Source organism: Argopecten irradians, chromosome 10 (genome assembly GCF_041381155.1).
Source record: "Argopecten irradians isolate NY chromosome 10, Ai_NY, whole genome shotgun sequence".
NCBI classification, from domain to species: domain Eukaryota; kingdom Metazoa; phylum Mollusca; class Bivalvia; order Pectinida; family Pectinidae; genus Argopecten; species Argopecten irradians.
In genome coordinates, this window is record NC_091143.1 from 32,852,186 (window position 1) to 32,868,055 (window position 15,870).

Below are 15,870 nucleotides of genomic sequence, written 5' to 3' on the forward strand. Positions count from 1 at the left end.
AACTGCCCCCACATGGGATTCAAACTCACTACCCAGAGGTGGGGGGGCTTATGGTAATATATATGTCGAGACATCTAAACCGCTTGGCCACCGCGGCCCCCTTAATCCTTCACACACACACAAAAGACACGAAGATGAAGTTATAAATGATGTATCATCGGCAAAGAGATGCGCGGCGCAGCTCATTCGATATTTTCTGCAAAATCGTTAATATAAATAAAAGATATAAGAGGGGCCCAAGCATAGATCTTTGGTAAAGTTTGACCTAAATGAGACGAAGAATTTTGTTGTTGTTTTAAAATGCACGAGATATTTTGATAAAATACAGTGTATCGTATTATTATATGATTATTTTGGAAAGCATTGAATAACATATAAGCACTGAATTCAATATGTTGAAAATCTGTTTACATGTAATCTATCAGAACAACTATCGTGTACTACGTGAACCATCGGATCACCTTTTGGCCATCCACGATATACCGACGCACCAGAATGATTCCATAAGCCTTCCATAGGCGAGCTAATAACAACGGATTTGAAACCATTCCATTCAATTAAACTTGATTGAAACATGAAGATAAAATGAAAATTTTCAAATATCATCTTTTATTTAATTCAATTGAAATACAGGTTTGGAAAGGATTATGTATGTTTTGGGCCATTTGTATTTAGTGATAAATTGTTGAATTTCAAATATCTTGTACATCCTGATAGTTTGATAGTTTTGTATCATTGCAAATGTAGTTGCCATGACAACCATCAAAATATTAAGCTAATTAAGCTATGTTTTTTTTAAAAAAGGTCACTTTTAACCCATTTTTGCCTAGTTTTTTCGTCTAAATCATAGAGCGCATCCTTGAACAAACTTTATATTTTTCCAAAAGATTTATCTTAAAGATGTTTTCCTCTGAGGTTTCAGTTCCATTGAGTTCTAGTTTCGACATACATAAAAGAATTTATGAAATGTTCAAACATAATTCATCGATATCTGTAGCAAGTTGCCAAGTTCAAATTTTGTCAAAAAATTAAATTTCAGTAGATTTCTTTTTATTAGGGGATTTTAAGAAATGGTCCATTGAAAGATCATTGAAAATGTGTTTTTTCCGCTTTGAAAGAGCCAAAGTATAGCTATATTAAGCTAATGTTTCCTGTAAATCTTTCTAGGTTCGTGGTTATTAAAATATGAGCATTAATATGTGAAATGATACACTTTTGTCGCTTTAATTTTACATTTATTGGTAATTTGAACACTTTTATTTTTTTACTCTAAAATATTAAAAACTAACAAATAATCAAACGTGGCAAAAAAGTAAACACACAGACTCCCCCATTTTTCTGCATGATTCAGAAAGAGCAACATTTTCCCTATTCATTGACAGTATATTTACAAAAATTCAATATCAGAATTTTTTCTATGCCAGGTTAAATGACAGAAATGGCTAAAAATGGTGCATTTTGCAGCTCAAAACTAAGGGGTAGGGGTAGCATATGTTGTTATTCTGAGAAAAGCATAAGTCCTACTAATCATAAATAGTATACTTTTAAAGAATACCACTGGAAAATCAGTTCTGCAAACATCTATACATATCACACACCTCATTAGTAAATTATGGTTTTAATTTCGTGTTTATATGGTTGAAATGGCGAAATTCCCATAAAATTCGATATTTTGTCAGCTAGGTATCTCTGAGTAACAATAGCTCAAAAACGAGCACGTGGACATTTGTGTTTTCTTGATTTTCTTCTATGGTATGAACTCAAATTTCCAAATATCTATGAGAAAAAAAGTTTAACACAAGCAAATTTTATCTTCTCAGTGGAATACGTCCTTATAGGCCTACCATAATCTCAGTATAGTTTAGGTTTATTAAAGATTTCACTAGGCCTATATCGTTTCTTAGAGAAAAACTATCAAAAATATAGGTGAAAAATAACAAAATTTTCACATCCACTTAATTTATGCATATTCTGAATGGTTACCATGGTAACTAGAGCAGTAATGAGAAATGATGAATCAGGAATATACTAAATTTTCTAATTCAATAGCTTCATTGTGTAACACTATAATTTGCTGAATTTGGGGGCCAAAAAGGACCCAGACCGTACCTTTATATTCATGTATAGAACTAGGATCGCACTTCACTGACTTCTCTCATTCAGGAAACTTACAGCCTTAAAAATCCCTCTCACAATATGAAGTTGAAATATACTTTTATCACATCATTTAATGATAAATCACTATCATTTAATACTGTAACATATTTATTGCACAATTTATTTTTAGAACACTCATTAAAATATCCATCATTTTTTCAATATCATGCAAGCTCTTGAGTTGAATGACAAACGGTGTAAAGCATTCTTGTGAAGCTGCTCAAACACGCTACTAAGTGTTCCATCTTTCATGCTCAACATTAACATGAAGTTTTTCGAAGACAGAACTTGGCCCAAGAGATCATGGAGTATACAAAACTTATTGAATAGTGACTACCAGTAATTTATATAGATATGTGGGTTTGGAATGTGTGATGACTTGTACAATATTTCTACACTTTAGGATGAGACAGAAGGGTCGAAACCCAAGGGGTAAAATTCTAAGTTGTTCAAAATACCATTTTTTGATAGTTAGATAGGAATTAATCTTATCGTAAAGGTTGAGTTATCTTATCTTGATTACGCCAAACATGCAAAGATCCTATATATGTAGCTTATCTTCATGCCAAGGTAATTCCTGTCTAGGCTAATTGAGAAAAAGAGCTCAAGATGACCCTTAATGTCCCCCATTTCAGGCTGGGTCAAAATCTCAAGGTTTTTATTCCTTCAATCCTTTTAATAAGAGGAAATTCATCATTACACAGAAAACATATAAAGTATATAGTATATAATGTCAGAACGATTTCCTTTGATAAAACATTTTAACCATGGATTTCAGTCACGAACATAACATCACATCATATAATTATTTATAAATCAAATTCCATATCCCCGACTAGGAACGAACTTGAACATCAATATATACATGTATTACGAATAACAAAGTGTGAATGATAACTTAAACAATTACAATTATATACAAATACAACTCATCTCTACATATAATCACATTAATTTTATCAATCCTAAATCATAAAACAGTTTTCATCATATTACTGTAAACTTCCTTATTTAATATAATGGGGTCAAATTTAAGTGCAAATGCGAAAAAGTGTAAATTTTGATTTATTAGTGCGGATATAAATCACCACTACTCCGTGGCTTAATAACAGAAATATCCTTTCAAAGTCATTGTGAAAAACACTACATTAAAAATATCACAAAAGTAAGAGTGTTTACAGTAACTAGCAGCAAAACATTTGACCGTATCATTACAATGCACATTTCTTTCACATCTCTCTCATACTTAATCAACATTCAAACTGTATCACAAATTTGTTCATTATCGGCAACGCATTTTATGGTATCAATTGAAATCCACATTTCTTTCACATCTTTCTCGCCTTTCTCTCAGACACAATAGATTGTAATATCACAAAGTTTCCAGCTAATTTGGCAAGTACATCATAAATGTATGATACAATCAAAATCAAAACATGTGTATTTACAGTTTGTAGTGAATTGTATACAAAACATGCACATATAAACCGGTGATAGCTAACTCTTAATATTTATCCCTACCTTTAGTACATGGAACAATCTCATTTTAATCTCTATGAATATCAGAGCTTTTCCAATAAGGTATTAACTAAAGTCTCAAAGCTTATTAAGTCAAAGACTCAGAAATTATGTAATCAAAGACTCTGAACTTATGTAAGTCAAAGACTAAATGCTTATGTAAGTCAAAGACTCAAAGCTTATGTAAGTCAAAGACTCAGAGTTAATGTAAGTCAAAGACTCATAAATTATGTAACCAAAGACTCCGAACATATGTAATTCAAAGACTTAATGCTTATGTAAGTCAAAGACTCAAAGCTTATGTAAGTCAAAGACTCAGAAATTATGTAACCAAAGACTCCGAACTTATGTAATTCAAAGACTTAATGCTTATGTAAGTCAAAGACTCAAAGCTTATGTCAGTCAAAGACTCAGAGCTTATGTAAGTCAAAGACCAGACCTTAGGTAAGTCAAAGACTCTGAGCTTATTTTTGTCGACACAAAAATTGTTTTGATTTGATAACAGTAAATCATCATTCCAGTTTGTATTATGAATCTGATTCCAACTTCCTTACAGATCATATGGTAGTCGTGATCTTCAAAGGGAGGTAATTCAATAATTACTAAACCATTATAGATGGAAGTTACAGGTGATATACACATTGATATTAAAAGGGCAAGAAAAGTTAACACCTTAAAACAAAATCTTCCATACCTTACAGGAATTGCCTTAAAAAACACTCCTATGGTTTTTCATAGGCAAAATAAACATGCAAATGGCTTCAAATATAAACTTGGTCCATTTACAAAAATGCTGTCTTCTCTTGTCAGAGAGCAGCTAGCTATTATATTTTAATATTTTTCAATTGCAAGGTCTAGTCCAATTATTTTCTCACAAAGCTCTCTATAATCCAATGAAATGATAATTACTACCTTCCCTCAAGGACAGATAACTCAGTAAAAGAGACAATAGCATTTCCATATTATCACAGCAGGTAATTCCTTAACTCCTAAATTCAAAAATTGTTTTTTTTAACTATCCTACTATAATTATAATTGCATTTCAATTATTTAATTGATCCTGTTTTCAGAGAAGCTGGAAGTGGAAGATTTTTTCGTGAACCTTTTCTTTACACACACAAACACACCACCAAAGACCATCAATACTACTGGTAGACCAAGCCCTGCTGATATCACTGCGATCACAAGTGTGGACACTTTGTCTGCTGGCGGGACCCCATAACCAAGTGAACCAGTCCTAAAATAGAAAATCACACTCGTATAAACGGCTTAAAACCACTTATTACAAAAGGCCCAGAGGGCCTGTATCGGTTAAATTTTTTTTTTTTTTTTTTTTTTTTATTAAAGTAATTATCACAAAGACTTTTACATGAAGAAAAATTTGTTTTATTTTGAACCCCAACCATATAACAATGCTATAGACGCCTCAGGCTTCAGGGGGTCAGTCACATCATTTATACAATTTTGAATCACCACCCTATAAAAATACTACCATTGTATTATAAGAGTTATTCCATGCGTACAATGTAGTTTCAGAGAAGTCTTTTATAATATTATGGAAATAGCCAAATTGACCCTTTTTGATCCCACCCATCAAGCCCCCAGTGGGTCAGCCGCATCATTTGTACAATTTTGAATCCCCACCCTATAGGGATGCTACCATTGCATTATGAGTATTATCACATGCTTAGTTTCAGAGAAGAAGTTGTTTATATGAAATAGTCAAATAACCACTTTTGGCCCCATCCCTCTGGCCTCCAGGGGGTCAACCTGTAACCATTTGTTTAATTTCAGTCAGTACCCTATATGGATGGTACTAGTCAAATTTTGTTAAATTCCGACCAGCGGTAATGGAGAAGAAGTCAATTGTTGACACACTGATGGATACAGGACGCCACATTATCTCATAAACTCACCTTTGTCCTTCACACCATGTCAGCTAAAAACTACTGCACCTAAAAAGCGCATCTGGTATGACATTTGATTAAGAAGTATACACCAATCATAAAATACAATTTAGTTACTTACCATGCGGTGTAATTATTCTTTGTAAAAAATCCATCTTTAGAAAGTCCGAATGAGAAATTGGAATATGTCATTTTGACATCTCCAATTTTATCTGCTCCATAAAAAGCATAGACAATACTGTTGTTGATGAAATCTGTTGACATCTTTTCAGCAACGGTGAGAGCCTGTGGTCCGTACTTCTTTACTGCCGTTCCAGAGGAGCGGGTTCTTGTAGCCTTTTGGTAACAGATAGGCTTCCATTGTAGGAATCCGCCGTTTCCTTTATCTGAGGGTCGACTCACTAGGTTATTAATCTAAAACAGATACCCAAGTCGTTTAACAAAACACTGCTTCAAATACATTACATTTATCATAAACAATTATATCTATTAGCAAAATGTAATCTGATGTTAAGATTACCTGGTATATGAAATTAAATTATGTTGTAAAATAAAATTTGTTATTTCAGCCAACCATTTGTATATATTGTGAAAACTTGTCTCAGCAAACTACCTGTGCAGAAAAAACACCCTGCAGCGCTTATCAATATCACTTTTTGGGTCTAAATTATCCATTTATTTCACAATTTTCTCTGTATTTAAATTTATGGGTCTAAAATATCCTTTATGAAGATAGATGATGAAAGAGATAGTCAGACACCAGCACCCCACTGACCGTACAAAACAGATGTTTGCCAATTTTAATCACTATCGAATCATCGATGTCAATATAAACAAAATAGACGGTGTAATATCACGGTATAACATGAACGATAGAGTAATTACCTCTCTATGTAGTCTCTTTAGTCTGATCAATTGTGTTTATATATAGGACAGATCCTATGAATATTCTACGCTAGAAATGAATAAATTATAGATCTTGTTGACCAGCATGTTGCACATCTATCAGACATCGCTAATAACAAAGCATTACGTTTGTAAGCATGGCGCTGATTGGTTAATATGCCGAAGGCGTATAGAAGCTCGGCACAGATTCATATCACAGTAGAGATTCTGCAAACGCAGCACCCTGTTCCGAATACTAAATATATAACCCTAGAAAATCTCACAAATGTCGTCATTCGTTATACATAACGTCCGGAGGCCACTGACCCTTCAACCCAATTGCCATAAATGGAAACTTTTGGTAAGCTTTATAGCAGAGTAAATTGGGGCGGATGAACCCGGGTGTACACATATTGGAACAAGCTTTTAGTGGGAAATACATTTTTCTTTATGTATTACGGATTTAACCCACTGGAAAGAAATTCCTCATGGCGGGAATGTTTGAGTGTCACCGTTGATGTAAAGCAATTTTTGCTATAGTAAATTATCCATTTATGAGTATTTTTCATTATATAAACTATATTTGGTCAAGTGTCATACAAATCTAACTTTTTATAAAGTTTCATAATTTCCAGGTTTATCTGGAAAAATATAGTTCTCCATATCTGGGAACAAAGATAGTTGCTCCACATTTGGGAACAAGTACGGTTTGTCTCCATACGGGAACGGGATAGGCGTTCCATATTGGGAACGAGTTAAGATAAATAATCATTCTTTTGTACATTGAGTTTTTAGCTCACCATCATTTATGTAACTATATTGTTAACACTTTGTCAAACTTGCTAATTAAAATGTTAGAATTATATATCTTTATTTTGGTTGCTAAGGTTTTTACTTTTCATAATCTAGGCTGGGAACGGATAATATACTAGCTGGGTCGAGCGACACGTTACAGTATGCTTATTATAAAAGTCCTGATAATATGAGTTCATCAACCATCAATTAATGTATTCAGTCTAATAAGCGTCCTCGTCCCTTTAAGCGTCCACGTTTCTAAAAAAAGGGCCTTCATCTCTATATTCGCCCCTCGTCCCTTATATGCACCCCTGACCCTATATGCACCCCTGGTCCCTATGGGACCAAATATATGCGCCCCTCGTGCCCTTAATTAGCGCCCCTCGGGTCCCTATATGCGCCCCTCGTCCCAATATTCATGCGCCCCTCGTCCCTATATGTGTCCCCTGGTCCCTATAATGCGCCCCTCGTACCTATATTCGCCCCTCGTCCTTATGTGCGCCCTTGTCCCTATATACGCCCCATTCCTCTTTTTGAGACCTCAATTTCATTTACGAGTACTTTTGCATAAAAACATTTTTCAAGCTTCTCTAATTATTGAAAATATTTGATTTCTTTTGTGAATTAATTAATGGCATACTTTGTGCAATAAGTATGTGTCCAAATGTGGTCCTATTAAATGCTCCTTCATGTTTCAATTTGTTAACTGTCCCAGGTATTTATTGGGTTAGATATGGTACCTTAGTAAAATTAGTAAGAAAGTAGAATCTGGTGTTTAAGAATAATTCTATATAGAAAATATTAAGACCAAATAAAATATTCTTGTTTCCGGTAACACTCTTTAAAAATGAAGGGTCAGTAAGTAGGATTTTTTTTTCTTAAATATATATATTTTTTCTCTTTATCCCAGTTTCTTGCAGTGAAAAACTGAAAAAAAAACTTATTTAACCTTACACAAATATATAAACCATGGTATTGGTGTCTTAAATTTCCAGAATTTGTATCCATATTCCTGATTTTGTGCAAAACCAAACAAAATAAGGTTATTTGTTCGCTTGAGGGCAAAACTGATAAAAAGTTTTTGAGTAGACACTGATTTTTTAGGGTAGGTTGGGTTACAGGTACAGGCCGGAAACAAAAATATTTTTTTTAAATGGCCTAATGACTTACAGAAAATACCCCTGGTGAGTACTCATCATCTATGGACTTGACATCTTCTATGGCCATGTTATCTTTATCTGTATCCATACTGAAGAAGATTGTCTCCACACCATAGCGGGCATTAGACATATTACCGGTGTCAATATCATGGAGGATGAAATCAAAGTGTGTTGTATCCTCGTTGTATTCCAGATGGGGGAGATCGTCTGATCTATCACCGTGGTCAAATAGATGGAACTATCAAACACAAAGTTTTTATGACTAAATATAATTTATAATATAAAGGTACCATTTGTTTTTGTTAATGACATAAATAATTAAAAAGACAGGTGTGAGTATATATCGTAACAACTTATCATTCCAAGAATGATACTTCCTTTTCATTAATAATTAATATATATGCTGGCAAATATTTTACTATAAAAAAAAAAATTAAAAGTAAAATTTTGTGTAAAAATTGTCACCATTCAGTAATTGAAGTTAAAGTATGTCATAATTCTAAACAGTCCTCCCGGCTCACTATATGTCCGTGGTACATTACCACGTCAGCCTACGCTTTCAATGCTTTCAAATTTTCTTCTACTTTATTGGTCAGAACTGGAAACTAAAGCAGAACTTGACACGTCGTATTAATATGTGAGAACTTTTGAAATGCCAATGAACGCATTTAGACTGGGTTTTCTTTGCCCGACGATTCACTTTAATATATATGCTCGGCAGATAATATTTTTACAATATAAACAAAAAGCCTAAAAGTAAAATTTTTTGTGTAAAAATTGTCACACCATTCAGTTAACCTGAAGTTACATTTTGTCATAAAACCAGTATAGTATATATTAGATTACTTACCAAGTCCTACCCCAATTTTATAAATCAAACTCCGATGGCTTTTCTATGATCGTAAGGTGAGATAACTGAAGTTTACCTAAGCCATTTTAATATGCCTACCCTGAAATTGTGAGTGAACCAATGGACTATGCTTACCTGAATTGTGAGTGAACCATTTACTATTCTTACCTGAATTGTGAGTGAACCATTTACTATGCACTACCTGAATTGTGAGTGAGTGAACCATTTACTATGCCTACCTGAATTGTGAGTGACCCATTTACTATGCTTACCTGAATTATGAGTTAACCATTTACTATGCCTAACCTGAATTGTGAGTGTAACCATTTACTATGCCTACCTGAATTGTGAGTGAACCATTTACTATGCCTACCTGAATTGTGAGTGAACCATTTACTATGCCAACCTGAATTGTGAGTGAACCATTTACTATGCCTACCTGAATTGTGAGTGAACCATTTACTATGCCTACCTGAAATTGTGAGTGAACCATTTACTATGCCTACCTGAAATTGTGAGTGAACCATTTACTATGCCTACCTGAATTGTGAGTGAACCATTTACTATGCCTACCTGAATTGTAAGTGAATCATTTACAATGCGCTACCTGAATAGTAAAATGAACCATTTACTATGCGTACCTGAATTGTGAGTGAACCTTTTATAATGCCTACCTGAGAACCATTTAATATGCCTACCCTGAATAGTAAATGAACCATTTACTATGCGTACCTGAATAATGAGTGAACCATTTATTATGCCTACCTGAATTGTGAGTGAACCATTTACTATGCCTACCTGAATAGTAAATGAACCATTTACTATGCGTACCTGAATTGTGAGTGAACCATTTACTATGCCTACCTGAATTGAGTGAACCCGTTTACTATGCCTACCTGAATTGTGAGTGACCCCCATTTTATTATGCCTACCTGAATTGTGAGTGAACCATTTACTATTGCCTACCTGAATTGTGAGTGAACCATTTACTATGCCTACCTGAATTGTGAGTGAACCATTTACTATGCCTACCTGAATTGTGAGTGAACCATTTACTATGCCTACCTGAATTGTGAGTGAACCATTTACTATGCCTACCTGAATTGTGAGTGAACCATTTACTATGCCTACCTGAATTGTGAGTGAACCATTTACTATGCCTACCTGAATTGTGAGTGAACCATTTACTATGCCTACCTGAATTGTGAGTGAACCATTTACTATGCCTACCTGAATTGTGAGTGAACCATTTACTATGCCTACCTGAATTGTGAGTGAACCATTTACTATGCCTACCTGAATTGTGAGTGAACCATTTACTATGCCTACCTGAATTGTGAGTGAACCATTTACTATGCCTACCTGAATTGTGAGTGAACCATTTACTATGCCTACCTGAATTGTGAGTGAACCATTTTATGCCTACCTGAATTGTGAGTGAACCATTTACTATGCCTACCTGAATTGTGAGTGAACCATTTACTATGCCTACCTGAATTGTGAGTGAACCATTTACTATGCCTACCTGAATTGTGAGTTAACCATTTATTATGCCTACCTGAATTGTGAGTGAACCATTTACTATGCCTACCTGAATTGTGAGTTAACCATTTATTATGCCTACCTGAATTGTGAGTTAACCATTTACTATGCCTACCTGAATTGTGAGTGAACCATTTACTATAGCTGTAGGTAGATCTGGATCTGTCTGCTGAACTTTTAACACAATAAGTTCATCTGATGAGGTGTCGAGTAAATTCTCCCACTCTGTTACATCACTGTGGAAATCGTACACCGTCAGCTCTGGGCCGCGTGTGGGGAAGTGGGTCAGGTCAGCATCGTCTGAAGTGTCATTATACTGAAATAACTGTCAACAAAGTGAACAGGTGGAAATCCATTTTAAAACAGAGCATGGAGAAATTTTCAACTCACAGTTATACCCCCCCCCCCCCCCGGTAATAATTCACATAAGCTGTTTCCTATTTAAACAAAATAACATAGTAAATAACCATGTATAACACATGTATGTGCTGTCATTTTTTTCCGATACAAACTTGTAAAATGAATTAGACTGAGACAATTTTTGCAAACAAAATTATTTCATTATCCAATGAAACTAAAAAATAGTGACATCAATGTTTATGATTTATTTTCAAGACTACTTGAAACTAAAATAAAATTACACGTACGATTCCATTGCTTTATCAATGGATTATTTTTCCGAATTAATAAGCAACATTGATATCTATATTTCTATTCTGACGTCCCAATAACGTCAGGTTTTTTCAACCATTCATGTATTCTTCCATAGTGGTATGAAAAAAATAATCCGTCAATCAGAAAGTCAGATTTTGTATGAAAACAAAGAAAATTTTTATAATCATACCCTTGTGAAGATGATTCCATAGGAATATAAAACTTTAGTGAGGTGATTGGTGGTGTAGACTGCTCCGGCAGTATCGTTTGACCTCAGTTTGGTCCAGTCAAAGGTCAGTTTGTCATTTTCTCTGTCCTGGAGAGTGTTGGTCCGGATCACTAGGGCAGAGGGTGTTCCTACAGAGGTAAAAACAAAGTGCAGTGTATCCTGCTCACCCCTCGCCTTTACATAGGCCAGTCCACCACCACAGTCCTCTGTACAGCCTGGGTTAAGGTAGGTGTTCAACTGTAACAGGAATGATATACATTAACTTTTATAGATATCATAAGTATATCAACTCCAGATCTGTGGTAGACCAAATGACCACAGGGAAGCTTAATTAATGTTCCCAATCCTTTAAATCAAGGTCCAGATATATATATTTATACATGTATAGCCAATATGCTGATTCCGGGATACAAGGAACTCTTCTGGGTAGGAGGTAGAAAACGTTGATCTGGACATGTGACCGCGAAAAATTTAGGGCACATTTTTCCGTCATGTCAGTGACACTTATAGGCAGAGAATACCAATGTCCGGGTAAAGGTCATAGTCGGTAATACTTGCTTGATAACGGAACTAAGATAAACTGTTATGTTTTGTGTTTCTTATTTGTTATTGATTTTTGTGAAAATGCACCAGGGTAAGTTATGAAATATTTGTGAGTGAGACGTCAGATACCGTTGATTTCCAACTGCTAGGCGACAGCTCCATTTGATGCCGTAATTTACACACATTTCATTATGAAGTGTCTAAATTCTATTTTCGTGCATATTTAGATTAAATTTGATACAATATGTTCTGATAATTAATGTTAAATGTTCTATCGTGATAAGTAATTTTCCACCCGTGTTCAATCATTACATATATTCCGCCATTTTGTTTCATTTTACCCTAAATTAAGTCACGCGGTGATGAAAGTCACATGACTAAACTGACTGAATGTTGTTCCGGAATCGGCGTATTACAATGTCTGAGATCCAAAGTGTAAAAATGGCCACCGATGGATCCCCTCTAGCTCGATCCTACCGATTATGAACCCAATCAAATTTCTCTACACTTCATTTTTAATCTAAATATTCATTTTGTGAAAATGTAAAGATATGAACATAAAGGCAAATTAGAATATAGATGCATTAAAGTATATTGGTTTTCAGTTTTTAGACTTAATTATTAAGTTAAAATTAGTATATATGTGTTGCTTAGGGCCTACTTAATAGTTTAGTACATCACATGACAGAATAGTTCATTCTCATATTGGCTACATGGGTACTATTTACATTTTCAATAGTGCATATTACAGACACTGTTGTAGTGGCGTGAAATTAAACGCTTCGATCAAGAAGTCAATCTAATTAAAATAGACTTGTAATTCCGCTCCCACTACGATACAATACGTTATGCTTCAATATAAGTAATTCCGCTCCCACTGCGATACTCTGTTATACGTTACGCTTCAAAATAAGACGATTTTGAGTAGAACCTGTATATTCGTGTAAAACATCTGTATGACATAATTTAAGAGAATTATGATGGGCTTACCTGTCGTTTTGGGGTGTAACTATTAGTTAAAATAACAAATGAAATCAACACCAAAACAGAAAACACACGTCCAAGCGCTCTGGTGATCGCCATCTTGAAAGCGGCTGTGTGGTCACATGATTTTTAAGTCACAGTCAGCTGATCATTGCATCGCTATAAGACAAAGAGTTATCTCCCTTCGGCTGTTGATTCGATATATACTACATGAAAAATGGCCAAAACTCAAAGTAATTGTAACAGGAACAATTCAAGTGTTTTTATTTTCTATTATATCACATGAATAACATATAAAAAATCGACCTTTACCAGATAAGGGGATTTGGATTTTTAAGGTCAAATGCGAAAATCAATTAGGCCTAGCCTAAAATATATACATGCATGATCAACAAATGTTGCTGTAATTAAAGTACTTGCAAAATCAGTTTTGAAAAAAAAAAAATATAACAAATTTGAAATGAAATAAATCATTTTTGCAGGAAAAAAAAATTAGTATCGCTTTGAACCCCCCCAAAAAACTTAAATTCCTTAGCAAAACATTGTGTTTATTATTTTTTTCGCCTTGCTGGCTGGTAGGTTTAAGAAAATCAAAATGACGCAAAACAGAAAAAAAAAACTATGACCTTATAAACTTTTATGTTTTTTTAGTATTCAATTCCATTATTATGTCGACCAGAAATGCACATGTAGTCTGGAGGCTTAAGCTTGAAATCGTGCACTTACAAGTATGAAATTGGTACACCATTCCTATGACATAATACAAAGTATTTGAGAACAGGACCCCAATATGATCTTGCTGCTGACGGCTATGACGGCCATAGAAATATCAAAAGCTTAATATCTTGATAACTAATTGACGAAGAGATCTAATTTTTATCAGCCTATATTTTCAGGGTTACTGACTATAAATATAAACATTAATAATTGGCAAAAGCCATCGGCCGTCTTTTTTTCTAAATGACCGACATAGAAATGTTTAAATTCTAATCTTCAGACTTATCGATATAGCATTCTAATTCTTGTTATATACCTATATTTTCTTTGTGTTATATATATATATCTTCTAAAATTCAAAGTAGGTAAATATAAATTCAGAATTTAGAAGCCACATGGAATTTGCTTCTATTTTGGTAGTAAAACCTAGTAAAACAAGTCACGTGCTTATACCTCATTCATATCATTGGCCGAAATATAGAATATTATTGTGAGTAACTATTGATCACGTGATTGTGTGTTTACTTCCTAATATAGTGATAGTTTGCTTGCCATTTTGTCGGAAAAAGTGATTTATTTAAAACATTTTAGACTCCAAAATGTTATTAATATTGCATGGATACATTTTGAATTGCACATGATATATATTATTAACTACCGTTTTACTTTAACTAATGTTTTGAAATGTGTCATTAAACTGCCATTTCCACTTTTTATTTATCAATTCAATCGGTCTAACCGTCTAATCTAGATCTACTAGGATCGGCTTCTCCCGGCTAAATTCGTAGAATTCTCAATTTATATTTACATACATATGTCCTATTGGTTTCAAAATAGATAAATATAACACAAAGAAAAGAAAATTTCCGTCAACAGGACAAATAATATATACCTACTAAATAACAGGTCAGAGAAATCACTATATTTGGAAGTAAACACACAATCACGTGACACTATAGCTACTTATAATTACCCATACAAAGTCGATTATTTCGGCCAATGACATGAATGAGGTATAAGCACGTGACTTGTTTACTACGTTTTTACCCTTGGTTTTTACTAAAAAAAACCGTGTTTTATACCATAATGGGAAAAATCCCCCGCGGATCGTGGTTTCATTTCCAAAGTTGGGAAACAGATTGAATTTCATAAAAAGATGTTTGCATCTATTTTTTCGCCGAAGCGTTTGCTATATAACAGGAGTGTGTTTGACTGAGTTAGAGTATGACATGACGTCAAACGTTATAGCTTTCGCTTGTCTGTCTCCTGAGAGGAAGAACAAACAACTCCATTTAACAATTAACTATTTATTACAAATACAACATGGAACATCTACAAAACAAAGCACATACTGTACAAATACTATGACCAGACCCCATTCTCATATCTAATTGCCTAAGAAATGCTTTGCTACAAAAATGTACCAATATTTACCTAATCAATCCACCAGTCTGCTGCCCATACAATCCCTACCCATCGGATTTATCCATAACCCCGGCCGAGACTAGACAGCCCCAATCACGACAGTGCATGGAGCACAGCAATAGACACATGTACTTTTCTAATATATTAAAACATATTTGGTTTTTTAGAAATGCCAACAATCTTCATCATCCAATAACCTAATGAAATGCCCCCAAGGTTTATTGTAATATTAAAAATGAATAGTCCCCCATCTTAATGCTATAATAATTTTTTAAATATGTCCCATTCTCAGATTCAGCCTTATTAATATTTAAGAACTAATTTTTTTTTCTCATAAATGAATGGCCTTTGCCGTAAGAAAAGTTTAACCATTTTTATGTTAATCCCTCTAATATCCTAAGAATCATTACATAATATCCTAAGAAATGCTCCCATTCTCATATCTAATTGCCTAAGAAATGCCTCCCATTCTCATATCTAATTACCTAAGAAATGCTCCCATTC

The 15,870-nt window shown here is 34.1% G+C and overlaps 1 protein-coding gene across 1 annotated transcript; it reads right to left on the reverse strand.

The window, feature by feature from the left end:
- Positions 1–1,950: 1,950 nt before the first annotated feature.
- LOC138333680 (glycosylated lysosomal membrane protein-like) lies at positions 1,951–13,376 on the reverse strand. The gene is made up of 6 exons (XM_069282208.1): positions 13,231–13,376; positions 11,659–11,934; positions 10,930–11,139; positions 8,433–8,660; positions 5,704–5,996; positions 1,951–4,912 (listed from the first exon to the last, which is right to left on the reverse strand). The coding sequence occupies exons 1-6, from the start codon at positions 13,321–13,323 to the stop codon at positions 4,726–4,728; spliced, it is 1,287 nt and encodes a 428-aa protein (XP_069138309.1). The 5' UTR covers positions 13,324–13,376; the 3' UTR covers positions 1,951–4,725.
- Positions 13,377–15,870: the final 2,494 nt, after the last annotated feature.

Excerpts from the sequence above, each read along its gene's own strand:
- LOC138333680 (XM_069282208.1), bottom strand. The coding sequence starts at position 13,323 with ATGGCGATCACCAGAGCGCTTGGACGTGTGTTTTCTGTTTTGGTGTTG. Across the intron at positions 5,997-8,432 it reads ACTCACCAGGGGTATTTTCT|ATTAATAACCTAGTGAGTCG; the intron begins GTAAGTCATTAG and ends TATCTGTTTTAG. Across the intron at positions 4,913-5,703 it reads AAGAATAATTACACCGCATG|GACTGGTTCACTTGGTTATG; the intron begins GTAAGTAACTAA and ends TTTCTATTTTAG.